This window comes from Hyperoodon ampullatus (assembly GCF_949752795.1).
Source record: "Hyperoodon ampullatus genome assembly, chromosome: 12".
NCBI lineage: Eukaryota > Metazoa > Chordata > Mammalia > Artiodactyla > Ziphiidae > Hyperoodon > Hyperoodon ampullatus.
The window spans coordinates 85,909,789-85,937,669 of NC_136925.1; the positions used below are offsets into that span (position 1 = coordinate 85,909,789).

The 27,881-nt window shown below is 41.9% G+C and overlaps 1 protein-coding gene across 1 annotated transcript; it reads right to left on the reverse strand.

Moving 5' to 3' along the window:
• Window positions 1-3,782: 3,782 nt before the first annotated feature.
• Window positions 3,783-26,886, reverse strand: LOC307061419 (uncharacterized protein C6orf118; the record flags this gene model as incomplete). Its single annotated transcript, XM_079716561.1, has 10 exons — window positions 3,783-3,840; window positions 5,191-5,252; window positions 5,799-5,852; window positions 8,070-8,251; window positions 11,380-11,438; window positions 14,236-14,360; window positions 16,741-16,800; window positions 17,888-18,010; window positions 18,808-19,481; window positions 26,862-26,886. 10 exons carry the CDS (start codon window positions 26,884-26,886, stop codon window positions 3,783-3,785), a joined length of 1,422 nt encoding a protein of 473 aa, XP_079572687.1.
• Between the last annotated feature and the right edge of the window lie 995 nt (window positions 26,887-27,881).

Genomic DNA, 27,881 nt, shown 5'->3' on the forward strand with positions numbered 1-27,881 from the left:
AGATGATAGATAGATAGATGATAGATAATGGACAGACCAAATGAGAGAGAGAGAGAGAAATCTCCTTGGGTACATGTACATGAGTTTCTTCTTTAGGGTCAGACTTTTTTTTTTTTTTTTGGCCAGCCATGCAGATAATGGGATCTTCGTGCCCTGACCAGGGATAGAACCCGGGCTCTTGGCAGTGAAAGTGTGGAGTACTAACCACTGGACCTCCAGGGACTTCCCTAGGGTCAACCTTTATGGTAGATCAGGTTAGGTTATGCTGCAGTAACAAGTTAATCCTAATACCTGCTGGCATGTATAATATATCTAGCTGTAATAAAGCTTACATCTTACTGATGTTGCAACAGGGAAATGTTTATGTCACAATCCACACTCTGAGTAATAGAATCTTTGTGCTCACTTCCTCCCTGGCATGGAGATACTCCCAAGCTCTCTAAGGGACACAACTTCCCATCCAGTCCCTGCGTCCAGCTCAGAGTCCACGATCATTGGGGGATACCCTGTAGTCTCTCCATCCGCTGATAACCAGAAATAATTGTAATAAATGTACAAGTGTGTTTTCATACAGAAAAGGTGAGAATAGGGCTTCCCTGGTGGCACAGTGGTTAAGAATCTGCCTGCCAGTGCAGGCAACACGGGTTCGAACCCTAGTCACAGAATATCCCACATGCCGTGGAGCAACTAAGCCCGTGCGCCTCAACTACTGAGTCTGCAAGCCACAACTACTGAAGCCCACACGCCTAGAGCCCGTGCTCCACAACAAGAGAAGCCACCGCAATGAGAAGCCTGTGCACCACAGTGAAGAGTAGCCCCTGCTCTTTGCAACCAGAGAAAGCCCAAGTGCAACAACAAAGACAAAACACAGCCAAAAATAAATAAATAAAAGACATAATTAAAAAAAAAAGGTGAGAATAGAACATACACATAGCGGCCCTTGCTCTGCAGCATTTTGAAGGCCTGCAGAGAGACACTGTAAGGGTCCCTAGGAAGCATCTGGGTGAAGTGCTCGGTTTAAGTACTGATTCTGCATCTGAATGGAACCCTCTTGTTCATTGTCCTCGTCACTGGCTTGGCCCTCCTTTATTCCCCACTTGGACACGTTTGAAGTGGGCTTCCCAGAACATGCTTCCTTGGGGGATACACGTTTTCTCAGCTTCCTTCCTGCACCTCTTCATTGAAGTTCAGGGGTCCAAGGATGGTTCAAGGTTTTGAACAGCAATGGACTTTCTTGCCTTAGGTTTCCAATTTCCTTGGCAGTAAAAGTCCCCTCAAAACTCATTAGATGTCCACTCCATTTGCTTCCCGTCACTTCCAGGTGCCCACTGTTTGCTTAGAGATGCTCTCAGATCTTTTTCTTTGCTTTCTCATTCCCACGGCCCAGCTCTAATCCTCAATTCAAAGACAGTTTCCTGGAGGCAATGGGGCTTTGGTGGAAAGGCCACACCTATAACTTACTCTTTATTTTCACATGGTCAGTCAAGTTACAGAGTTTTTATAATCTCATCTCTTACATCTCTGGACTCAAAGCAGTCATTTTTTGTCATAGTAAGAAGTCCAAATTTCTGACTCTTTTGTATTATTCCTGTTTATTTCTTTTTACAAATAAGTTGATCTTGCCGGTGCTCACCTTTCTTGTAATATGTTATCACAACCCTCCCACATTGACCCAAACATGTTACCTGGTCTTCCTGCAAGGGGGGTTGGGACACATTAGGAACACAGATATTCGGTGACCAGCACAACTTGTGGCCTAATTACATTCTAACCTGTTCGGATCAATTTACACTCACTTCAGCAGTGGGTAAGACTTAGTTTATCCATGTCCTTGTATGCACTTAGGTTTAGCAGACTTTCTTTTTTGTCGTTATTCTGTTCAGAAATCTGTGCAGCAAATGATAAACTCCCTAAGGATTGGGACTGTGTCTTCTTTCCCATACTTCCAGCAACTAGCATATTGTTTGAAATGTACCTGAATGTTGATGTAATGAATGTTGCTTGAATAAATGAATGAATAGTAGGATGAATAGTAGGATGTCTTTTTTTAAAGAAAAATTAACCAGTCCCAAGTACATACATACCAAAGTGACTGCTACAAGACTTTGATCTTGACAAAGATTTATTATAGTTTATCTCATGTCTCTTCAAAAACAGCGTTTTTGTGGCATTAGCCAGAATCATGGTCAATTGAAAGAAGGACTTTCCTGCCCCGCCACTCCTCCCCCACAAATCCATTTGGTCCCTAAAGCCAGAAGCCCTCATAACATGGAATAATACATCCCTTTGCCTCTACATCCAGCTTTTCTGCCTCCACAGTAGATCTTCCCTGACCCCGTCTCTTGAGTGAATAGCTCTCCCTTTCTTTTTTTTTTTTTTTTTTTTTTTTTTTTTTGCGGTACGCGGGCCTCTCACTGTTGTGGCCTCTCCCATTGTGGAGCACAGGCTCCGGACGCGCAGGCTCAGCGGCCATGGCTCACGGGCCCAGCCACTCCGCGGCATGTGGGATCCTCCCAGACTGGGGTATGAACCCGTGTCCCCTGCATCGGCAGGCGGACTCTCAACCACTGCGCCACCAGGGAAGCCCAGCTCTCCCTTTCTTGACAAGCAAATAAATGCAACTTTGTGGGTTGGTCTGTTTTTAGTTCTAGTGGTCTTTATGTCGCTCTTTGACATTGCAGAAATTCATTTCCCTATATCTTGACTGGTGATGTGTCAAAATGACATGACACATTGCAGTGATAAGAGTTTAGGAACTGAGCAAGCCACATCTGGGTTTGGATCCCAGTTCTATTAATTAAGTGAACTTTAAGCAAATCAACTCACCATTTTACATTTTCATTCTCTCCCCTGTGTAATGGGATATCAGGTGCCTACTCAATGAGATTCCAAAGAACATAAATAACCCATAGAAAGCAACTTGAACACAGAGAACTCAACAAACATTAATAAAGTCTAATTTATTTTTATACATGGTAACATGTTTCTGTTTCAGTTGCCACCCATGTTTCTCAGAAAGAAGAGTGGATCAGGCCCTAGGAAGAGCTGAACATCTTAAGGAGACCTGTGATGAACACACCTTCTGGTCCATAGAAAGTAAACCTTACTTATCTCTTTCTCTCTCTCTAACCTCAAACCCTACTGTTCCAAGTTAGGGTTAAAATCCTCATGTTTATACCAATCACTGACATTTGATCTTTACTGCAGCTCTATATACGGTTGTCCAAAGTAACTGGACTTGCATTTACTCTGATTGTTCAGACCATGTCATAGGCAAAGTGCGGATACAAAGGTTGTCATGAAGATCACAATCACCTAAGACATGTGCAGTGCGAAGCACCATGCTAGTTTTGTAACGGCGATAGAGCACTGTATCATTTCATTAAATGGATATTTATACAGTGACTACTACATTTTATTAAGTGCTTATACATAAACTTGCATTGGCAAGTAAGAAATAAGTTTAATCTGTATTGCAGCAGTGCTGAATTTCCTATTCCTATCCAACAATTGAAAGTATTTTTTCCTGGAGAAAGTTATTGAGTGGAAGCAGAAAATACTCTAAGAACTACTATTTTTATGAATATGTATACAAAGTAAAACTAATCACATGAATACATGTACTTATTTCAATATCTTGAGTAGGATACATATGCCACATTAATTTTATTGGAGATTAAAACTGACAAAATGAAATGTATCTTCATTAATTTATACCTCTGAAAACATCCACACTATGTAGATGGTGGCTGTGAGTTTTCCTAGGTCATTCTTCCAGTCACTTAAGAGTTATCTGTCTGTTTTAATTTTACAAATTCATTAATAAATTCCCAAAGGTTCCTTAAAATACAAAACAAATGAGTACAATGGGTTAGAAAAAAGTACATTAAGCATAAAAGAAAATTTCAAAATAAACATCTATTTAGGACACATTTACTCAAAAACTTAGAGTAAGACTTTGCAACCCTCCACTTTCTTTCAAAGGATATTTGTAGTAGACTTTTGGCCTTGAATGTAGCAAAGTTTCTCTCTCTACATATGGGCACAGTCCCCTGCAACATTTTCCAGGCTAAGTAGGGTGTGGCAGCAGAGGTAGATTTACCTTGACGATAATGATGTTTAAACGTCAGGTCAGTTCATTCTCACTACCAAGACTATGGAACGAATCTTCCCTCTTTTGTATTTGTACTTCTATATTCTTTTCCTTTGAGGATAATACAAGGCCTCACAGAACCTGGATCTACCTGTGTGGCTCAGTCAACACCCATCCTAACACCTTTTCTCCTCTCTCTACCATGTAAACTGGCAAGTGGAATGGTTCTATTTTCTGACTCCTTTGCAGCTAAGGGTGGCCTTAGGATGTGGTGCTGGCCAGTGAGGTACAGTGGAAGTCCCTGGGAAGGGCTTTCCTTCCTAAATACAACAGAATAAGCTCATAATGTAAAGCTCTTTGCCACCTGTCCTGCACTTTCCCCTTTCTTCCCACATGGGACATAGACCCAGTGCCTGAAGACAGCCACGCTGAAGCCCTAAGGAGGAAAACCATCCTCAAGGAAAGCAGGGAAGGAAGAGAGAAGAACCCTGGTTCCTTGGTGATTTCATTGAACCTACACCACCAACAACTAAACGTTTTTTTACTTGTTGATACAATAAGCTCTTTCCATATTTAAACCATCAATGGTTTTCCCAGCCTTCCCAAATCCTGAGATTTAAACTATGGTACCAACTCAAACGAAAATTAACTCTACAAAATCTAAACATATGTGACAGATAATACAGATCAGCATTTTATTTTTAAATTAAAATTTTCAGAATCATACATGTATAGGTTGTTTCAAAGATTTAGTATCACTAAAAGCCATATAATTTGAGAAAAGAAAGCCACTCAGAGCCACACGCCTCCCCACCTTCCTGATCCCTGTCCATGAGGATTCACCCTCAACACTTCAGCTTTGTCCAAAGAATTTATTTCTAGATTGCTGAATAATATACACAGTGGAGATTGAAATCTTGGACTAAGCATTCTTAAGCACTGGAAAGGATGTGTGTCATGCATGTGTGAAGTTAACACTCAGGAATGTAAACACTTCCAAAGTACTGTCCAGTGTAATCTAGTTGTTAATGGACAGTCTTGATAGTTTCAACATCAGATTATTATGACAGTTCCTTTACCAGGGCATCAATACTCACTGCTGCTCCCCCTCACTCAGCTTGCTCTTCCCCATGATCTGCTTCACGTGGTTTTCAGTAAACTACCAAGAATTAGAAATCATTTGGTCATGTATAATGCATGATACTGCTCATTGGTAATGGCGGTGATGTTGTCGATTACGTCCAAATGCATTGCCACTTCTAGAATCAGGCATAGCATACTACTTCATACTGTATATAGTACAAATGTAATCAAGGCAGCACTACCATCTATGAAACAACAAATTGTTACCGTGCATTTTGGAGGGCTATCCTGGAAAGTCATTAAGGGAGCCAGTTCATTACATTCCTTGTCACCAAATAAACTTATTACAATTAATTTTTATGTGCAGAAGGGTTAGAAAAATGGTCAATTCTGATTGACACATTCAACTATTTAAAAAAGAATGCTTTTCTTTTCATTAATACATTAGCTTACAACTGTCCAGTTTTAAGCTAGTGTCTGCATAGCGAGATATTCCTGGCATGAGAGAAAGTTATCATTTAGAAAGATTATGCATATACTTTCATATTTGGTTTATGACATAGTACGAGAAGGCACTAGGGGGAATATTTTTATTGAAAAACATAGATTCGCACAAACTTACTTGTATTTTCTTCTTTAAAATTTTATTTGCTGTTTCCAACTTTATAGTTTCAGTCTGAAGGAAAAACGGTTTGAAAAGAAAGATACTTGGTTAAGAATATTTGTTAAATTTTTTTCCCCATTTATGGAACAAAAAGTATTATGTGAATACTGTTATTCTAATTTCAAAAGTATTCAACAGCACACCACTTAAAAACAATGAATAAACAAGCATGACTTGAAGGACATTTATTAAGACAGAAAGATCCTGGCCCTCTGGGTCAAAAACTAGAGAAGGTGGAAGCTGATGTTGCAAAAAACTGGAGAAGCTTATGGAAGTTCCAGAGTAGAAGAGTTACTCATTTTTCAGAGCTAATAATGGAATTTTTAAGATAGCCAGATATAATATAAAAATACAAACATCAATAAGTCACATAATATCAGTGTTAACTGATTATAAACTGTAATGTTAAGAAAAAAATTTTGAGTTGCCATTCACAATAGTAACAGATACCAAAAAGTCACAAGAACAAAAGTAACAAAAAATATTTAAGACCAGTGCATTAAAATAAACAAATACAAAATGATCCTAGATGGAGTGCTCATATTGTAAAGCTGTCAGTTCTTCCTGAATGAATTTCTAATTCATTAGAAGCACAATAAAAATACCAAGAGTATTATTACTGAAACTGAAAAATTAGTTAATACTGTAAATGACAATATCCAAGATAATTGTGAACAAAATAATGATGAAGAAAGGATATCTGCTCTTCCAGATATCCACCATATTGAAAAAGATTCGCAAGTGCATCATGAGGCTGAATAATGTATAATTAAGAAGTTGGGCTGACTTTAAATCCTAATTCTACTACTTGATGCTGTGAGCTTAATCAAATTACTTAGTATACCTGTGCCTTGGTTTCCCTATCTGAAAAAGAGGGTTAATAACAGCATCTATCTTTTAGGGTTGTTGGGAATTAAATGAAATAGTATTTTTGTATTGTTTACAGCAATATATGTCCATTGTAAATCCGTGATATATTTAGTTATTTTTTCTTCTGGTTAGAAATAACATTTCGAATCCAGATCCAGATATCAGTTACTTAATAGGATAATAAACGCAATTCTATTGTACCCTCCAGTATTTGAATTAAGGAGCCAAATATAAATAATAAATATTTAAAGTATTATAGATTACTGATATGGAATCATTATAGGGAATCTTCTATTTCCTAGGTTCAATCGATTTAAAAGGGGTCTTAATTATGAAAGAAAAGTTTACATGATTTTGCATTATAACATGCTCACAATACATAAAGCTACAACTTGTTTTCACTGTTTAAAAATTCAACTATAAATTAGTGTTTCTTCTCAAGTCAGTTTTAGTTTAAAAAATAAGGGGCAGACTCTAAATGAAAACACAGAAGGAAATCTGAACAGATTATTTTAAAATAGAGAGAGAGAAATCAAAACAAGTTTAGACCACCACCACCTTCCTATACACTTTATAATTTGACTTAAAAAGAAAAAAAGGTAGTACTGGGAAAATATAGGTAACTCTATAACCAGGAGAAAAAGAACATTCAAACATCACTTATAAATTCTCTAAGTAGAAGTTGTATTGAGTCAGATTCTGCACAAATAAAAATTAGGTCATAACATTAAAATTTTGGGCATCATAGCATTTCAAAACATAGATCATAATTTATATTTTATTGTTTATCAAGAAAATGGTTAGCAACAATTGACAAAGTCTAATATAGTAGACCCTCAATGGCAGTAACTAATCCTATCTTCCAGCATAATTGTACAACTTGTATGGAGTCTATGTGGCTCCATAGTAAGTATAAGGACTTTGGGGCCCAGAAGAATTAAAGTGAATCCCAGCTTTGCCACCTGTATTCTGTGTCAAGTTGGGCAGGTCACTCAGCCTCTCTGGGCTTCAGATTAAACTACATAGTATATTTTAGACACTGAATGATGGGAGTAATTTTTATGATAAACATTTTCTATACAAAGTTGTTAGGTTTTAAGAGATGTCAACTGACCTGAAAGAGATCCAATTTGACCCTTAACAGAGCTCTACAGAATTTTTATCACCTTCATTTTTGTTGTTTTAGCTCTATCTCTTAATTATTCTAATCATTTGCTATAAGTGTTTTGAAATGAAAATATGTTTGGACCAAATGTTATGTTATTTTTTTTCCCAATTGCAAAATAAAACACGTCATGTGTTTGCCAAGGTCTTCCAGCAAAAGAACAATGTAAACATTCAAATAAACAGTTTGCATACCTCTAAGCTTTTAATCTTATTCTCGGTGATATGCAAAATTCCAGTATGAACCAAAGTTGTTTTAATTTCTCTTTCAAGAGCTTGAATTTCATCCCATTTATTAAGCACTTCACACCTCTTTTTTTCAACCTTCTCAATAAGAGTAAGGCGCTCCTCCTTCATTACATTTTTCTCAGGTGATTCTGGAGTATTTTTTAAAAGCAAAGTATTCTATGTTTAATACCTTAGTCCTTATTAATAACATTATGTGTTAACAATATTATGTATGTTGCATAGAGTTATAAACTATAATGTAACTCAAACTTCAGTCACGTCAATAAAAATTATCTGATCCAAGTTAAGTACATGTATTTCATTGCTTTGGTTTTTATATATTTTTCTATATTGTGAATCTTTTCCTATTAAAAATATAAACAGTAAAGGCATAGCCACTGAGATAAAAGAAAAAATTATCTGATCCAAGAATGGGGGCATTCGTCCTTTAATTCATTTATATAATTGATGAGTATTTATTGAGTGCCTAACACAGTGTGGGGAAGACGCGTGGATGGATGACTTTGCCAGAGACGTGTGACTAAGTTGAGACCAGGAGGATGAACAGCAGTCAGACAAGCGGGAGGGTGTGGGGAGGAGGCAGAAGGGCAGAATTTGGCACATTCAGTAAAAGGAAAGTTACACAGTAGGCTGGGGACACTGAGGGACCGGTGAGAGACATGAAGAAATGACACTAGAAAGGAACAATGGGCAGATCTGAAAAGGTCTTCTAACCTACGTGAAGAAATCAGTCAAAGCTGACTTGAAGGCTTTTAGGCTGGGAAGAAACACTATCGACCATGGTCACTCTGTCTATGGTACCAAAAGTGAGAAAGGCAAGATTCCAATCTGGACGGCCAGTTAGGAAGCTACTGCAGTCATTCGAACTATCAGATCACGATAGAACCTGGGGCATAAAGAGAAGTGCAGAGGAACGATTTAGGAAATAGAACTGGTAGCTGCCATGATCTGGATGTAGAGGAGTAGATATCAAAATAACCCCTAGGTTTCAGCTTGGCCATAGGTAAGAACAGATGTGGTGGGAAGGGAATAATGAGCTCAGTGCAGCAGAGAGGTAAGAGAGAGCTGGCTTTGAACCCAGCTTGGCCATGGCCACTTACTACAAGCCCTGTTGACATGGTTGCAGGGAGGAGAGGGAAGACGCCTGCCAGTGGTGTTCTGACTTGAGCCGCCATGCATTTGGAGATGCCATTCACTGAAATTTCCAAGGACATGCAAATTCAGAGAGAGAGCGAACCCAACCTTGGACTTGTTGAGTTGATACTCACGTGCCATGTCCAGTAGGCAGTGGCATATACAGATCTTAAGCCTAAAAATGTATTTTAGCAGGGAAGAGATTTAGAATCAAAGACATGTGGATTGAACCAAAAACATGCTGGGCTCCAATAAATATCAGTATTCAAAGAGTACAGAGAGGAGGTGGAGACAGAGAGTAACTCACTGCTAAGGCTGCTTTGTTTTCAAGCAGCACAGCTAGATTCTGATGAGTGAGAGGTTTTAATTTTTTGAGAAAGAACGACTACTCCTTTTTGACAGGAAAAAAGGCAGAAAGAGGAATCATACCTACTTACACATAGGTGAGCAGGACCCAAGTCATTGCCGTCACTCAAACTTGCCAAATTTGGAAGAAGGGAAAAGTGGGAAGGTAAGTTTTGATACATGATGAGCTAACAGAGCAGAAACAGTCATTAAGCCTCTACATGAACTCTGAGAGATACTACAAAATAAAGTCTTTGACCCCCACCTCGATCTAACCTGAGGGTTTCACCTGAAACAATTAACTGTCAGCAAAGAAGCCAAAAGGAGTGTGACCCAACTATTTCTCTTTTTTACCTAAAGAGGAAGACTGTGGTATCAAAATGGGGGGAATTCCACAGAAAATGTGTATGGCTGGAGAAGGCTTGTGAATGAGAAAACTTTAGAAAAAGAATAAAGGAGGAAGAATACAGGACACCAGATTTCTTCTCAAAACCAGTCTCAAAACAGGGTAGACTTGTGAGAACAGCCTCAAAGATGCTGAGAGGAGACAAGTGATTCCAGGATGAGTTAGTGTGGAACAAACCTGGAGGAAAAGTGACATTTGAGTGAATCATAAATGTAAACAGTAAAGATTAATGAGCGACATACTTAATTGAACTTATTTTGGTTATTTAATCAAACTCCAAGTTGCGTATCTAATTTTGAGATAATTTTTAATTTTGTTACTGCATAAATGTTCACAAAATGTAATTAATTTCCTGTGAACTGTGTGTTCCTGCTCACATGTAATAATGATACAAGAAGGAGCGTACAAGCAGAGCAACTCCACTGTGCCAGGCCCTGTGTTCCTGCCTCACAAGGGCCATCAGGCTGAATCCTCCTAACGACTGAGGGAAGCACTGTCATTGTCCCCAGTGAACAGGCAACAGCTGAGATGAAACCAGTTCAAATAACAGCCATGTGAGTGGGTTGCTGTGATGGGCAGGTTGATGACAGTCTGCAAGAGAGGGCACCCCAGACCTGGGCAGAAACTCATTGTTGTCTGGAAAAGCTGACTCCTCTGATCCAGGAATAAAGATGTAAGGGTTGTGAAAACCAGGCTGGCCCGTCTTCCTTGCTGTTACCCTGGAAACCACAGGCCACGACCCCGCTTCCTCTGTTTCCATCTCACTTGGTTGCGCTGAAGTGTTCACTGTCCACCCCCCCTAAAATCCATTATATATTTCAAGACACTTTCTCTAAAATCAACAGCGTTTAGTCCTTCAGCACTTCCTCAGGGGAGCTGACTCTCTTATTTATACCATTTGGTCAATTTTCCTAGAATCTATTCCAAATATCTTGGTCAAAGCTTGACCTAATTCTTGCTACATAAGGTCCTGAATTCATTCAATGTTCCACTAAAACCCACAAAGATCCTGGAGGAAAATGAAATGCACACAAGTCATCTCTTGTTACAGAGAAACTCAATAACCAAAAGTGCCCAAAGCAGCAGAAACTGGGATAATGATCTTGGCCCTGACATAATCTCTTAAAGAAATCAACTGCTTCCTTGTGTCTTTAAAGTATTTCATTTAAACCACTTCAGATAAAATGAAAACTTACTGAATTTCTAAAGAACTTGATGGGGAAAAAAAGGAATAAAATGTAATAACCTCTCTGAAAAACCCTTTCAAACAACTAACAGAAGAGGCCATGAACAGTGGACCAGGTTTGAAGATTCCTCACCCGAAGGTCACAGCAAAAGTCACGTCAGAAGATCAATCACACGGTCACTCACCTGATCTCTTCTTAGTGGATTGCAGCAACATGCGTTCCAGCTCCAATTCACTTCTGAGTCTACGGTTTGGTGATAAAACATAGTGATGTATTAGAACCCTGTTTGTACCATTTTCCTTTTGTCTATTTTATACAACAGTCCTAAAATTGAGAAATAAGAACAGATCTTCTTAGTTTCTAACCAAAAAGGTGATTTGAAGATGTATGAGAGCCTGGATCAGTCAACTTCAATAAACAAAAGAATACTTTCTTACCAAGATTGCCTAAGCCACTGGTAAAGGAGCTGGTCTTACAGCATTTATTAATATTACTTGGTGACTTGAATTTTTAAGAAGCAAGGGGGCAAAGAAACTAGCATTTTACACTCTGAAGCCAATAATGAAATAATGTTTCCAATAATGGAAAAATCCTACCGATATTGGAATACATGTTGCATTTTCCCTGTTAATTATGATTGTATCCCATAGATACAATTTACAAATTCCACTATATTTAAACTAAAAATAAAACATAAGAAAAGTTAAAAGGAGGAAATAAAACTTTTGTTATCTCTTTGTATCTTCTTCCTCGTTCAAAATAAGCTACACTGACTATCTCTAATAGATTTAGAGAGAAAAAGGAATCAAATAAGTCTTGCATATACTGAGGGAAACCCTGTGATTTGGTTAAAAACATCAGCACCACAAATGTCTTAACACTGCCTTGTCTACAAGGGGCTTGATGGTTTAAGATTTTCGTACACATTAACTCATTTTATGACAGACTAAAAGAAATAGAAAAGTATTATGACTCCAAGTTTAAGAAATTAAGGTTAAGTGGGTTAATAATAATGGTGAAAACCTTTTCAATATATATTTCAGAGGGCTCAGTCTCCACAAACTTTTGATGTGTTGTGTTATATGAGACTTCCCTGGTGATGCAGTGTTTAAGAATCTGCCTGCCAGTGCAGGGGACACAGGTTCGATCCCTGGTCCAGGAAGATACCACATGCTGCAGAGCATGCACCACAACTACTGAGCCCATGTGCTCTAGGGCCCACATGCCGCAACTACTGAGCCTGCATGCCACAACTACTGAATCCCACAAGCCTAGACCCCATGCTCCACAACAAGAGAAGCCACCACAATGAGAAGCCCGTGCACTGCAACGAAGAGTAGCCCCTGCTCACCACAACTAGAGAAAGCCTGCACACAGCAACGAAGACACAGTGCAGCCAAAAATAAATTTTAAAAAAAACTTTTAATGTGTTACAGTTCTAAATGTTACTTATGTTTCTATTTCACTGCTTTGTTTTTCTTCCTGGGGACTTCCATTACATATAAGTTGGATCTTCTTTGCCTGTCTTTTATTTCAACCACTTTTTCTCCGACTCTTTTCCTTTATTTATCACGTTTTAATTCTCTTGATTGTTTCTTGCTTTTTTCTAATGCCCTTTGTTACATTTTCATTCAAAACAATTCCTCCCTGGACATGTCCTAGTTTAGTCTTGATCTATAATATAATTTTGACTTTTTCACTATCTTTCCTCAGTTGTCAAATCTTGTTTCATGGCCTCCTCCTTTGCTGCTGTTGATTTCTGTGTTTAAGTTTTAAATTTATGACTCAAAGTTGTTTTCATACCCTGAAATGCTCTTTTGAGAATATTTCATTTAGTTTGCAGGGCTGTGGCACAGTTTTCTTCTCCAGATGTTTGTTGTTGTTGTCATATGTTAGGGATTTTCATCAGCCAAATTATATGGGTCCTTATTTTCTGTTTTCTTTTTAGAGTCAGCTGTGTGGACACAGACTCTGCATTTTTATGGTTAGAGCTCCTAGTTTGTGAGATTCTTAATTCAAGAAGACACTTTTCTGTCAGAGAAAATTATACTGTTGTTTTTGTTGTTTGGGTTTTATTTTGTTTTGTTTTGTTTCCCTTTTTTTTTTTTGAAGAGACAAAAACAGTAGTGGGAGGGGTTGTGTGCCCTTTGATTTTCTTCTCTTAAGGGGTTCTAAATTTCTCTTCCTTGCTAATTTTTCTCTTCCAAGTATGCTGATCACTTCCTTTTAACCCTCTTCTCACCCATATCATCATCTCAGAATTGTTTCCTTGCTTCCACACTCACTTTTTTGTCCCCTTCATTTGAGTCAGTGCTCTGGTGGACCCCCCAGTAACCTGTGCAGTATTCTCACTTTGGGTGGTTCACTCTCTCTCACACAGTGCTTTTAAGACAATTTTAGGATTTCTACTAACTCCATTCTTCTCTCTGCTGCAGACTGACCTTGCTCTCACCAAGTTTTGCAGAAAGAGAGTAGATAATGTTTCACTGGCACAGAATGTTTATTTCTATTTTCAGGTATTTTGAATTTAGGACACTTTCTGTCTTTTAGTTACACTGAAGGCAGAGTCTTGATTTTTGGTTTTTGTTTCTTGTTTTGTTTGCTTGAGCATATTTTGAGTGTGTCAGATTTACTTTCATCTTTTTTTTAATTCTTTAAAAAATTATACCCTATCAGATTGTGGTTTCACCCTGAAAGACTAATGACAGAGGTTAAAAGATTGTCTAAGTTAAAAAAATAACTAGGGCATTCTTAAAAGCTATCTTGATTTTCCAGCATACTCAGCCAACAATAAATCCTCAGGGGACAACTGAAGATGACCTGAGATTCTTCAGAAACCTCCCCTCATAGAAACACCAGATTTAGTAGAACATCCTAGTCACGTGTGTGACAGTTTGTGCAAGAGACCCGGCGACCAGCTTGGTGTTGATAAAGGCAGCGTGCCACACCCAACAAGGCAGGAAAAAGTGTAAACTATGCTTGTCACATGGTTTTAAGACATTGTAAAATAAGTGTAATCCCAGTATAGATCAACCCTCACTTGTCATTACGGTCCAGGGCTGCTTTGATGGCCATCACGAGCGCCCTCAGCTCCTCTCTGGCCTGGTCGACCTCTGTGGTCCTCACCCTCCTCGTCTCCAGCCCCTGGATGTGAGTCAGCAAAGTCTGGGCAGAATAAGGCCGTAACAGGTGAGACAAACACGAAGCAAGGGTGAGGATTTTCCGTTTTTTTGTTACTACAGTGTATTCAAGATGTCCTGAGTCAAAATACAAATTCTAGTCAACATAGGTAAATAGGGAGGATGGAAGGGAGGGAGGAATATCAGAGGAGGGATAAATAGCCACATGAAGATCTGGGTAAGGTATATATTTTTTAATTTTAAGTTTTTGTTTTCCTAAGAAAGTTAGAGTGGTGGGGTTTCCTGTTGGTTTGTGTGAGGGAAGGAAAGTGCTGAATAAAGTGCTTTGAGCGCATTATTATCAGCACCACAATTGTTTCTTTCTAATTAGTGAGAAATGATATTAACTCGATGGCTATATATGGATATGAAGTGATGCTTCTCAAATGTGGTGAAACAAAGGTCTCTGCCTTCTTAAGTGATGGGCTGCCAAGTTTCCAGAAGCAGAAAGAAGAATCTAGTGCCCTGATGCCCTGGGGATTTTTTCATTCTGGTGTTTGATTGGGATATGGGCATATATGTTCCTTTGTGACTTTACCTCAAAAAGTAAAGAACAGGGTAGACCCCCAGCTGGAGCCATTGCTTATTCCTGCCAAACAAAAGCTTTTTTCTGAAGCACGAAAAGCTCAAAACAAAGAACACCATGCAAACATGTGATTTTCGATTAAGAGCTAAATTAGAACGGACTTCTTAATCAGTCTGTGATTTTTTTTTCATAGACAAAGTAAGACATTCTTCTTCCCAATTTATAAGATAAAATTTTTCAACTTTATTGAAAATGTCAAAAGTCATCCTAGCTACAGTGCTATATTCTCTTAGTTTTGTAAGCGATAACATCATTCCTGTAGTCCACCTTCCTTATTAAGCATCCACAGGTGTGGCTTAAGCCTAGAGGGAACCCCTGGAAGTTGACACAGTGAGAGGAGGTAGCCACAGTTTATGTGGGCTGCTCGCTCTCCCCTGAGGGTAACAACTGTACATGCTTTCCAGTAATTACTAACATAGCACCCTCTATATTCCCGAACCATTTACATGTATAGCTACTCCACGGTTTGGGACTCCAGAGAGTCCCATCTCTGCTTCCAATTTCCATGCTGTGTCTGTGTCCAAACTCCCCTCTCCGTCTAAGAACACCAGTCATTGGATTAGGACTCACCCTAACGACCGCATCTGAACTTGATTACATCTGCACAAACCTTATTTGCCAAGAGGTCACCCAGCTTCCAGGTGGACACTATTTCGCCTCATTGGGAAAATGCAGAATGTGCAGTGTGGAAGGAGCTGGTGAGGCATCAGGAGACAAGGACCACACACGAACTATGGCAGCAAATATTCAGTAAAGAGCAGCTTAACAACAGTGTTGGAAACTGGAGATGCTTGTGGGACATTTTCTTACTTTCATTTTGCTGTCATAACGAATTACCACAAACTTAGTGTTATAACACAAATTTATTATCTCTGTTCTGTAGGGCAGAAATCTGAGTGGCTTTTGGACTCTGCTCAGGGTCTCACTGGGCTGAAATCAAGGTGCAGGCTGGGCTGCCTTCCTTTCTGGAGCTCCAGAGCACAAACTCTTTCCATGTTCATTCAGGTCATTGGCAGAATCCGGTGCCTCGAGGTTGTAGGACTGAAGTCCCATTCCCTTGCAGGCTGTCAGCAGGGTCCACTCTCAGCTCCTAGGGGCCTCTCTCTAGTCCCTGCATCTGGACCCTCCACGTCACAGCTCCCAATGGTCCTGAATTCTTCTCAGGCTTAGAATCACAGAACTCTGCCCTCCCTTTCTGCCACCTCTCCCTTCTGACTTCAGCCAGGGAAAGTTCTCTGCTTTTAAGGGCTCGTGTGATTAGACTGGGCCCACCCAGTTAATTCAAGCTAATCTCCCTATTTTAAGGTCTGTTACCTGCCGACTCAGACACCTAAGTGTCAGCCTCCAGGGGGACACTGGCAGGATACACTGTAATCTGGAACTCGCGGGAAAGATTGGGGTGATGCATACAAAGCCAAGAGCCATCAGTGTAAGGGATCTCATCTACCAACAGAGAGTGAGGAGAGAGAGAGGGCCGATTCTGAGCGAAGCAGACACGCGAGGACTGGGTTACAGAAGGACAGACCTTCAGAGATCACGGAGAACTGGTGGCCAGAGATACTGCAGAAAACAAGAAACGTGTGTGCCTCCCCGGCCCACCCCTCACTGTTGCCTTTACCTGGAGTGTCCTTCATGAGTATAAAGCCCATTGTTATTAAAAGTGTCAGTTGTTCTAAATTATGGAGGCACAAATGGGGCTTCTTTGATTCAAACATGTTTCCAGTGCTCAGGAAATATGAAGAAATAGGTTCTACTTAAGACTTGCAGGATTGATTGTTACCTTACACTGTTCTGTGGGCTGGGTCTTCAGAAGTAATAACATATAGAGTTCATATTCATCCTATAGAAAGAAAAAAAGAGAAAAAAAGAAAGAAGGAAGAAAGGAAGCAAGGGAGAAAGGAGAGAAGAAAGAAAGATCCATTGGAAATGTGTTATGAGATTACAGTACAATGTAATATTATTTGCATATGTAAATAAAATGGAGGCTAAGGACGCCAGTTCAGATCATTTTAAAAAATGTAAGAATGCTCCTGCAATATATTAAATAGTATACACACTAAAATTTACAAAATCTCACCATCTTTAAAGCATATTTGAATATTAACTATTGATGACTTCAGGATAGAATCACAAAATACCTTGACACACGTACAACATATGACCTCCTGCCACTAGGATGCTCCGTGGATTTGGGTCCTACTGACCTTCCAGAGATGGAGATGTTCTATGGAGGGCAGACCACCACACCCTGCTTTTTTTTTTTTTTTTTTTTTTGCGGTACGCGGGCCTCACACTGTTGTGGCCTCTCCCGTTGTGGAGCACAGGCTCCGGACACTCAGGCTGAGTGGCCATGGCTCATGGGCCCAGCCGCTCCGCAGCATGTGAGATCTTCCCGGACCGGGGCACGAACCCGTATCCCCTGCATCGGCATGCGGACTCTCAACCACTACGCCACCAGGGAAGCCCCACACACCCTGCTTTTAAGCCTTGCCTGTTTTGGGGACTTGGACAATAACAGACTTCACACGCAACCTAATTCCAACCCAGCTATGATATGATGGTCACTTTCCCCATGAAATCACAACAAACTTATAACTCCTTAAAGATTCATATAAAATTATCTATGCATAACCATAGAAGTTTCTGTGTTACATATGTGCAGTTTATAAGAATTTATCTACAATTAGGAAGCTTTAGTATAAATATATGGGCTTCAGGAGTGAGCTAGCTGGGTGTTTATCTCATGTGACCCATTTATGACTCATGTGGCTGTAGGCACATTCCTTCAAGTTTCCGTGAATGATTTTCCTCATGTGTAGAATGGACACCATGATACTCGGCAGAATTTCTGTGAGGCTTGAGCTCATGTGTGCAAAAAATCATGCATGGCTCTCAATTGCTATCTGGGAAAAGCATGTTTCTCTTACCTTAATTTCTTTCAAGATATCACCAAATATCAAAGAACTATTGCAAATATCTTCAAAGACTTCTCCAAAGACCTGTAGTCTGTTGAACTCTTCAGGGTCACAGTCACATATTTTCTGGAGCTTCTGGAGGAAAAAGAGAACCAGCCCGTTTCAGGATGACTTCGTTTTTCTTTCTGATTACTTTCTCAGGTTGAGGAATCAGACACCCCATGGGGCTTTCTATCAGGGGGCACAGGTCCAGCCCCCCAGCGTTGGGTCTCAGCAGAGCTGAGTGCCAAACCACCTGGGGCTGAGAACCTATGTTTGCCTGATTTTTCTTTATTTATTCCCTTGCATCCTGTGAATCAGGGATTCACTCTCTGCCTCTACAGTGTCCTCAAGGTCCTTCTCCTTCTATCAGTCCTCTGAGCCAAAAATCTCATCACTGTTTGGTTATTTCATATGTAGACTCTTCCCTGCATCCTCACTCTTCCCATCACTAAGTACCACTCTCAGCCCTTGGTCGTTCACAACAGCATGTCCCACGATTCCAAACTACCTTCTACAGACCACCTGGCTCCTACTCGGATTTCACCTGCATCCTCACCTCTCTCCTCACCCTCTCTTCACATTCTTCCATAGTGAGTTAGGCAAACCTCTTCCTCAGGTGCTTCTGCTGTCCCAGGGACATTTGCTTGACTGTAGCTGCTCTGCAGCATCCATTGCTATCCATTATGAAATCACCTCCAAGGCACCACTTTCCAAACTTAACCTTCTTTGATTTCACCCTGTTACCATCTACATTATGTGGGATATTCTCAGCCCTTTTCCATCCTAACTGGGAAAGTAAGTGAGGCATCAGAGAGCAGCCTCCGCCCACAACCTTTAGACTCCCAGGACCGGCACGGGTACCGATAGCATCGCAGAACTGCCCTCCTCACCTGCTCCAGCTTCTTTTCATGGCACATCACTACCTTGCTCCCAGTGAAGTCACTCTTCAAGACATCTTGCTTTGCAAGAACTTGTTTCTGGAAACTCAAGAACTTCCTGTACTTGTCTGCTTTTGTTATGCCAGCCAAGTGTGAGCTGAGGTCCTGGAACTCGTCCCTGCCTGGGGGGCACATCGCACACTCACGGCTGGACTTCACTTCTTTGTAGTTCAGAACCTTCATCTTTGGCCATCTTAGCTCTTCTCTCTTTGGCCGTTCAGGGGAACCTTCCTCTCTCAAACCCTTCTTTGGAATCAAATCCTCCTCCGAAGTGTGGGAACCATGTGTCAGAGGGTTCAAATACCTGAAGAGTGGTGTGTTCTCGGCATCGTTTGGGCCCACAGCTGTGTTGATGGCAAAATAAGCTAAAGCATCTTTCATCTTTTTAATCTTCTTATCAGATGGCTTTTCTACTCTAAAGACGTTTGCCTCCTTGGGCCTGTTGGCATTGGGCCAGTGATACAGGATTGTCTCCAGAGGCCTGTAGAGCTTGCTGGGGTTCAGGTGTCCAGAGGTGTACATGTAGACATCATGTCTGTGGTCTTTCTGGAGTTTGTTCAGAAGTGTCCTTAGATTGCACAGAGTCTTAATACCTGGTGTCTCACAGTGTTTCCACCTTAGGTAAACTGGTCAGGAAAGACAAGAAGAGTATTAAATACCACTCTAGCTCCACAAAGAGGCTGTAAGAGGGCTGTGTGCAGTTGCTGAGCTGGCATATACTTCTCCCAGAGCAGGAGCCCACACATACAGAGAGGAGAGAGTACAGGCCAGCCTGACTGCAGACGAAGGGTGAACCAGGGCACGTGATGGGCAATTGCCATCAGAAAGCCCAGGACCCGCAAAGCCAGGAAGAAGGAAAAGGGGATTTTGATCCAGCAGGGAATTTCTTACTCTCTTAGCAAAGGCTCTAGAAGAAAAATCTAAATCTAAATCATAATTCTTAATGACGCTTAAAGACAGCTATGCTAGGGAATAAATAAAGGTGTTTTTCTTTCTCCCTTAAAACTAAACATCACAGGAGTCCCTGAGCAAACCGATCCATGACTGATGAGGCGTTCACACATCCCCTGCCCCATGTAGGAAGATAATGAGCCACAGAGGGAACCCTGTGGCTGTGTTGACAGGGGCCCCAGCTCCCCACACAAAGAGTCCCGGAGGTAGGAGTCCGTTCGGGCACTGGGAAACGCCAGTCTTCTGAATCAGTTCCCTAACTGTGTGAGCTCAAAGATCTTACATGACCTCTCTGGAGCAGTCCCTTCCTCTGCACAGTCAGGAGAACTGTCCTACTCTGAAGGGCTGACTGCCAACCAAACAGAACTGCTTTTGGCAAACAAGCACATGGATGAGTAGATACTCCATAAAGGTCACCTATTTTTATCAAAGGACTACAGTCCAGGGAACACCTTCTCAACACTTCTGGTAGGAGAGGAGTCGGCCCAGACTCCAACATGACACGGGGGAGGGGCTTTCTTCCTGGGCTGTCGCTGAGATGCTCATAGAGCAGCAGGCCTGGTGCACGACCTTCCCAGAGAATGCTGGAGGAATCAGCCAGCAGACGTCGTATCACTGCCTTGTTACCTGAGCTGAGAGGGGCCCTGGGAACAAGGCAGTGAACCAGGCCCATCGGGGCCCTCGAAGGCCTGGCCTGAGCTCTCAGAGGCCCAGGATTCACCTACATCCACACCTGCCACACCCCTCAATCCATACGACATGCCCACCTGTAACTAGGCCCCTTTGGTGACAGGGAAGCCAAGGGGAGTTTTGTGATCAACTCAAGTCCCAGCACCTGACAAGTGGTAGCGTTGGTTTCTCTATGCAGCATTTTTACCCTAACTGTTGGGTTCTTCCCTCATTCCACAAGGGCTCGAGCAAAGGGGGCCAGGACAGGGCTTTCTGGGACCCACACCAAACCCCTTCCTCTGTCCAATCCACGTCTGAAAGCAATACCATAAATCAGGCCGTGCCATTGTCTCCATTGCCACCTGAGATAAGAGATGAGAGACCAGAGGGTATGAGGAGGTGTAACAGCGTCTCGTGCTGTGTGATGAACCCCCCTACATTCAGAAGTTTCACACCCCCAGACTAGCTCACTACTCCATGGTCGACACTTCATCCTGCAGGCTAAGCTCCCCACTCCAGGATCACAACCAGGATATCAGGGTGTGGGCCTAGCTGGGTCCTTGGAGGCTTTGATGGGAAATCTGACCCTGGGCTCAGTCCTGTTGGAATAGAAGCCAGTTTCTTGCAGGTGTTGGACTGAGGTCCTCACCTCCTAGTTGGCCTTTGGCAGGGGTCACTCTTGGTTCCTGGGACCACCCACCTTCCTGGCCATACGGGCCACCTTAATCCCTGAGCCAGCAAAGGCACTCTGAATACTTCCCATGCCCTTGACCTCTGGACCTCTGACTCTTCCCCTGTGACGACCTCATGTGATTAGGTCAGGCCCACCCAGCACTCTCCCTGCAGTGGGGTCACTGGTGCCATGGGACACGGTGCAACTGCAGAGTGCTTGCCTCATGTTCAGTCCTGGGATCTGTGCTGGGCACGTACAGCAGGGGGCAGGGAACTCGGGCCACCCCAGGGCTCTGCCCACCCCAAACCAAGCCTGGGCTCTGGGCTTGGGCTCTTGCTCTCTGACCAAGCCCAGAGCCCAGGCTCCTTTTGCACTGTCCGAGGTGGAAAAGAATTATCCTTTCCCTCCTGTGCAGTTGGATCCTGGAGCAAACACTTCTAGCAATGGGATCCTTGAGAATTTCCTTGCCGAGTAGTTTTGTACTTCAAAGAAACCAGTTAAGAAATGTTAAAAAAAAAGTTTTTCAGCCAGAATTCCTTTTTTCTTTTTTCTTTTTGTTTAACCTTTTATTTTATATTGGAATATAGTTGATTAACAATGTTGTGATAGCTTCAGGTGTACAGCAAAGTGATTCAGTTATACATACACATGTATCTATTCTTTTTCAAATTCTTTTCCCATTTAGGTTACATAATATTGAGCCGAGTTCCCTGAGCTATACAGTAGGTCCTTGCTGGTTATCCATTTTAAATATAGCAGTATGTACTTGTCAATCCAAGCCTGTTTCTGTTTTGTAAATAAGTTCATTTGTATCAAGAAAATGTTAAAATATTAATAGAACAAGTTTTCAAGACAGATAATCATAATTCATCAAATGCACCAACACGTAAAGAAAGCACTAAAAAAAATTGCATCAGTTGGGCTTCTCCAGAGAAACAGAACCAGCAGGATGAATATACAGAAACAGAGATTTATTGTAAGGAATTGGCTCACACAGTTATGCAGTCTGGAGAGTCCAAAATCTTCAGGGTAGGTAGCAGGCTAGAGACAGAGTACACGTCCAAATACCTTCTGCTGGAGGATTTTCTCTTGCTTGTGGGAGTTCAGTTTTTGGTCTATTAAGATCTTCAACTGATTAGATGAGGCCCACCCACACTATGGAGGGGAATTTGTTTTATTCAAAGGCTCCTTACTTAAACGTTCATCTCATCCAAAAACACCCTCAACAGAAACATCCAGCATGTTTGACCAAATATCCAGCACTGTAGCCCACCTAAGTTGCCACATAAAATTCACCATCACACACATTAGACCCACTCTTTTTGGAAAATCGGAGGAAGTGACTTAATTGTTGTGTTTTCCTTTGTTTATTCTATTTCCAAAAATGAGTTAGAGCCACCAGCAAATTAATTAGTAAAATCACTTTCCTACTTAGAATTTGTTTTCCTTAGTTTGCAGGAAGACTTGTTTCACTAGACTTAGAGAATCCAGATTCCTGTTTCTCTCTGCCAAGATCTTATGATAAGTACCAAGGGTTCCATCTCAGCAATGAATATTTTAACGATTTTTCTAACTGTAAACATTGTGATTTGCATATCCTGCCATCTCAAGCTGACAACCAAGAAAAAAAAGTTGAAAGGGTTCATGGAAAATGTGACTCTTTACAAAATGATCAAGGAATAAATTTGCTTTAAGTAAAACCAAACCAACGTTTTGAATAGACACTGATAAGGCAGATATAGTCATAGGTTTTGGGGACTAGATTTGAATTAACAGATATTTCAACCATTGTTAGCATTTGATATTTTTAAACACGGGGTGTTGTTTTTCAGTAATTCACCTTTTTCAGAATAGAAGCAACAGGTCTTTAACATCAGAATTATTAGAAATCACTGCCCTGTGTTATCTGAACTCTGGGAACCCTGGCATCCCATGGAAGTCTTGTGGGTCTCTTTCTAGAACATCCTACACCACCTGTATTTTCTGTGCTCTGTCCCCCTCACTTCCATCCTGAAGTCAGCAAATATCCTGGAATGTGTTAATAGCAAGAATTCAGAGAACAGGCCAGGCCAGGTGGGGTGCCAGGCTTCAGACAACCCCGTCCCTCCCTGTGTTCTGTGGTCCCCTACCAACTCCTAAGAGAGCCTACATGGGGCATCTTTCCATCCATGTGGACCCTCTCCTTCTGGCTATTTTTCTCTGCCCCATCTTATCCACCTGGAGGATATTTAAAAACTCCTCTCAAGATTGTCAACTTTCTTTCCTGAGCCCAGCAGATGGCATTGGGACTGCTCCCATACACTTCTGTTATGACTCTTAAATTTCCTCAAGGGAAAGAACTACGTTGTATTCACACTAGCATCTTTGGGAAAAGATCAGGGGTAATTGTTTAGTTTAAAGAATAAATGTGGAAAAGAAGTAATGTTTTCAGAATTTTAAATAATAATTTAGAATTTTATTCTGTACCACACACTGTGCTCTCTCTCTTAGGGGATAAAGCATATGTCCCACCAGGAATCTTAAAGTCCGATAAGGAAGAAGATATGAACACCTGTGATAAGGGAGAATACAGGTGCTGTGGGAGAAGCACACATTACAGTGTTGACTGAGAAAGGAAAAAGAGATCTTATGTCAATTACCTTTCTTAGGTTGGTTGAGAGTGGAAGGCAGAGTAATGGTGCCTCAAAGATGTCCACCTCCTAAGCCATGCTCCTAACAAAAGGAGTTTGCAGATTTAATTGAAGTTATAACCTTAAAATAAAGAGATTTTTCGGAATTTTCTGGGTCCAGTCTAATAAATCCCTAAAAGCAGAGAACTTTCCCTGGCTGAAGTCAGAAAAGAGAGGTGGCAGAAAGGGAGGGCAGAGTTCTGTGATTCTAAGCCTGAGAAGGATTCAGGACCATTGGGAGCTGTGAGGTGGAGGGTCCAGGTGCAGGGACTAGAGAGAGGCCCCTAGGAGCTGGGAGTAGACCCAGGAGACAGCCAGCAAGGGAGTGGAACTTCAGTCCTACAACCTCAAGGAACAGAATTCTGCCAATGACCTGATGATCCTGGAAGGAGTTTGTGCCCTGGAGCCCCCAGAAAGGAAGGCAGCCCAGCCTGCACCTTGATTTCAGCCCAGTGAGACCCTGAACAGAGGCCACCTGAGCTCACCCAGATTTCTGCCCTACAGAACAGAGATAATAAATTTGTGTTGCTAGGAGCAGCAGAAAACTAATACATTGGGACAGTGCGTGGAATGTAGGTTTAGATGATCTGTGATAGGAAGGGTGGGACAGTGATGACAGGGTGGCGGAAGCTAGTGGCCAGCAGAAGGGGCGGCCAAATCCCTAGACAGAATTGGCATTTCAAGGACAGCAAGCATCGCAAGGAGAGGTGACAGGTGACCACCCAGAGCCCACCATCTCCCTCCCCCAGGGACCCCAAAGGGAAGAAAGCAGTGACACCTCCCAACCTTACGGAGTAGCGCGACGTCAGTTTCTTTACTTGCCTCTTAGAGAAAGGATGACCTCCAGGGCTGACCGACTGTAGAATTACCACCGCTGTCCTATGCACTTCCCACGGCCGGAATGCGGGCATCTCAGCCTCGCTGGCACCGAACCCACTGGCCTTCTACCCACTTTACCTGGTAGGGATTTGCCTGGCCACTAATTTTTCTTCCTACTTTTAATTTACAGATTATGTACTTATTAAGAAATACAAAAATAAGGTGAGATGCTCTTCTATGTCCAACCAGCGAGTTGTACTTTTTACACGAGAAATGAAGTTACTTTATGAATTTAATTCTGTAGGGCAGTTCCTGAGAGTCAGGGACCATAACACGGATGTTCCGGCAAAGTGGGCTTGGATGTTCTGCCTCAACCTCATGAGCTCTACTCTGGGCGCCCAACTCCTACCCTCCCACCCCTCATGGGAACAACATTGACACCCTCACGGGACACAAAGAAACAGGCGTTTTGTGCAAAACTGTCTGAATGATCTGTACGATGGAGGCAACACACCTGGAAGCAGACAGGAGCTTGACAAGAGCTAAAGTAGCACAATTAGAGATGCTTCTCACTCCTGGTGTTGAGAACACTTGCCCAGGGAGGGGACTGACATGATCATTTATATTCTTTATAAAGAAGAGGGTTTTTCTTAAACACAATTAGTATGTTGAGTAATTGCACGCAGAAGAAATAGTCAAAGAACTTACAAAATCACGTTTTAAGCAGGGAACATTTCCAAGACACTTTTGCACTCACACCGGCTGCTGTTCACCCTTATTTGTTAAGTTGGGTGATTCCTGCAGTGCGTTGATTGGGCCATATCCCTGAGACCAATCCCAGTGTGCATGTGGGGGAAGCTCTCGTTCTGGTTGAAAGTCTCCATGAGGCACTTGAGGACGTTCAGAAATATGGCCCACTTCTGATGAACCTAGGGGCAGGACAGGAATAAAGACACAGACGTAGAGAATGGACTTGAGGACACGGGGAGGGGGAAGGATAAGCTGGGATGAAGTGAGAGAGTGGCATGGACATATATACACTCCCAAATGTAAAATAGATAGCTAGTGGGAAGCAGCCTCATAGCACAGGGAGATCAGCTCGGTGCTTTGTGACCACCTAGAAGGGTGGAATAGGGATGGGGGGAGGGAGACACAAGAGGGAGGGGATATGGGGATATATGTGTATGTATAGCTGATGCACTTGGTTATAAAGCAGAAACTTGAGCACCATTGTAAAGCAATTATACTCAAATAAAGATGTTAAAAAAATTAAAATATAATTAATTAATTAATTAATTAATTACAAAAGAGAAATATGGCCCAGCCACCCTTGAACTAGACTCATTACCTTGTTGAAGAAACAGTAATAGTAATAGCAAATTTAACGAGTACTTACATTTGGTATCCTAAGCGCTTTACATGCACTAGCTCATTTAGTCCTCACCACGGCCCCAGGAGCTAGGTGCTCTTACCATCCCCTTTTGTAGATGTGGACACTGAGACACAGGTGGTTAATCAGGTGTGCATGGCTCCTGGAAAGCTGCTTCCACAGCTGATGGTCTCACTTGCCCACTAACCAATGCACAGAGGCCAGTACAAATGCACTTGGAAGTAATAAAATCCCATTAAAATATTTTATAATTCAGACTGCTTCAATCCAACAAGTTTTCTCTCTGTCCCAAATTCATCTGAATCATCAACATTTTCATGCATGCTGTGTGATGAGAAAGCAAGGGCTTCAGAGTCCAAAGACCCAGGACGAAGTCTGCGCCCCATTTGTAAAATACAGTAACCCAGCCTCCAGAGAGATGAATCTAAATCAGAGATGGGGAAGCACTTTGTACGCAGCGGTGTGGAGCTCCTGTGCTTTGTGGTTGTTTAGCGAGACTGTGGAAGGGCCATGTGCTAAAAAATATCCTGAAATGTGTTTTTTTAAAAAAGAACACACTAACAGCATCTAGAAATGTCCCCCATCCTCCCTCTTCCCAGAAGACACTCACACACACACACACACACACACACACACCCGACCTCTTTCTCTGCCTTTTATTATTGGATTTTCTGAGAAGTTTCCAATCCCCAAATCCAATCCTAAACCTTGGTGATCCGGGAGCTGAGTTGCAGCCACAAGAAGGGTTTTGATTCTTCACACTGGGTTACAGAAGCTGGGTTCCTAGGCAATCAAACATCAAACACCAAACACAAAACGTTCAATGTCTACTTACATTCAGGCTCCAAATCCTCAGCCATCACCTTCCCACTGCAGCTGCTGAGGCTGGGAGTTGCCCTGGAGACAGACAAACATTCCAAGTCCCTCCCCCAGGGCTCCTCTGTTGCCGGGCAACCAGGGTACACAGCCCCCTGCCAAGGGATCTCTCCTCTGACCTCCTCACATGCCTCTGGCCTTCTTGAACAGGGAGTACTAGGTTTGCTTGCCTGTTTTCCTTTTAAAAATAAAACCCTTTTTGTGATTTGCAAAACATCAAAATGCCCTTGCACTCTTTAATTCCCTTCCGAAGCCCAGGAAGCCAAAGGTAAGTGACCTTTCGTTGGGCATCTTCTATGGAGATGTACAGATTGTACAGTGCACGGCCCATCCAACTGTACCTGGAGTTCTAGTGCATAGTAGGTGCCAGGCTCTAAATGATCATTTAGTCATTTTAGTGTTATTATGCCGAAGTTTCTAGTAGGAAATTGAGATCAGTTAGCAGGGAACAAAAGCATATAAATTCACGTTTGGCTGCAAAGTTGGTGCTTTTTCAACAGGCTACCCCATATGTCAAGGGAGGAAACTCTAAAACCCTCTAAGATTCTTATCTTTGAACACTGTATTCGATTTAAATTTCTTCCAGGCAGAGGGAATTCAGTGCAGTGGAATGCTGGCTCCTCTATTCTCAGGAGATGTCACGCTGAGCAGCCCTTACGACTCACCAGCTCCAGATGACAAAGGTGACAAATCTGACCTTACAGAATTGGGAGGATGAAGTCAGTGCCTGTGAAAGATTCAGGGCACATGGTATTTTTCTTTTCTTTCCACTGATGCTGGCCGGACACTTTAAATGTGAGCCTTTCTGAAACCATGAAGTTGTCATGACCCTAGCAAGCTCAGACAGCTCCCTAATCCGGTGTATTTGAATTTAACCTGGAAAAAGGTAACGAAAGTGTTTACTGATCTTCTCTCTCCAACGTTCACAGTATTTAGGCATCCAACCGTAACGAGAAATGCTGGCAGGAAGTGCCCACGT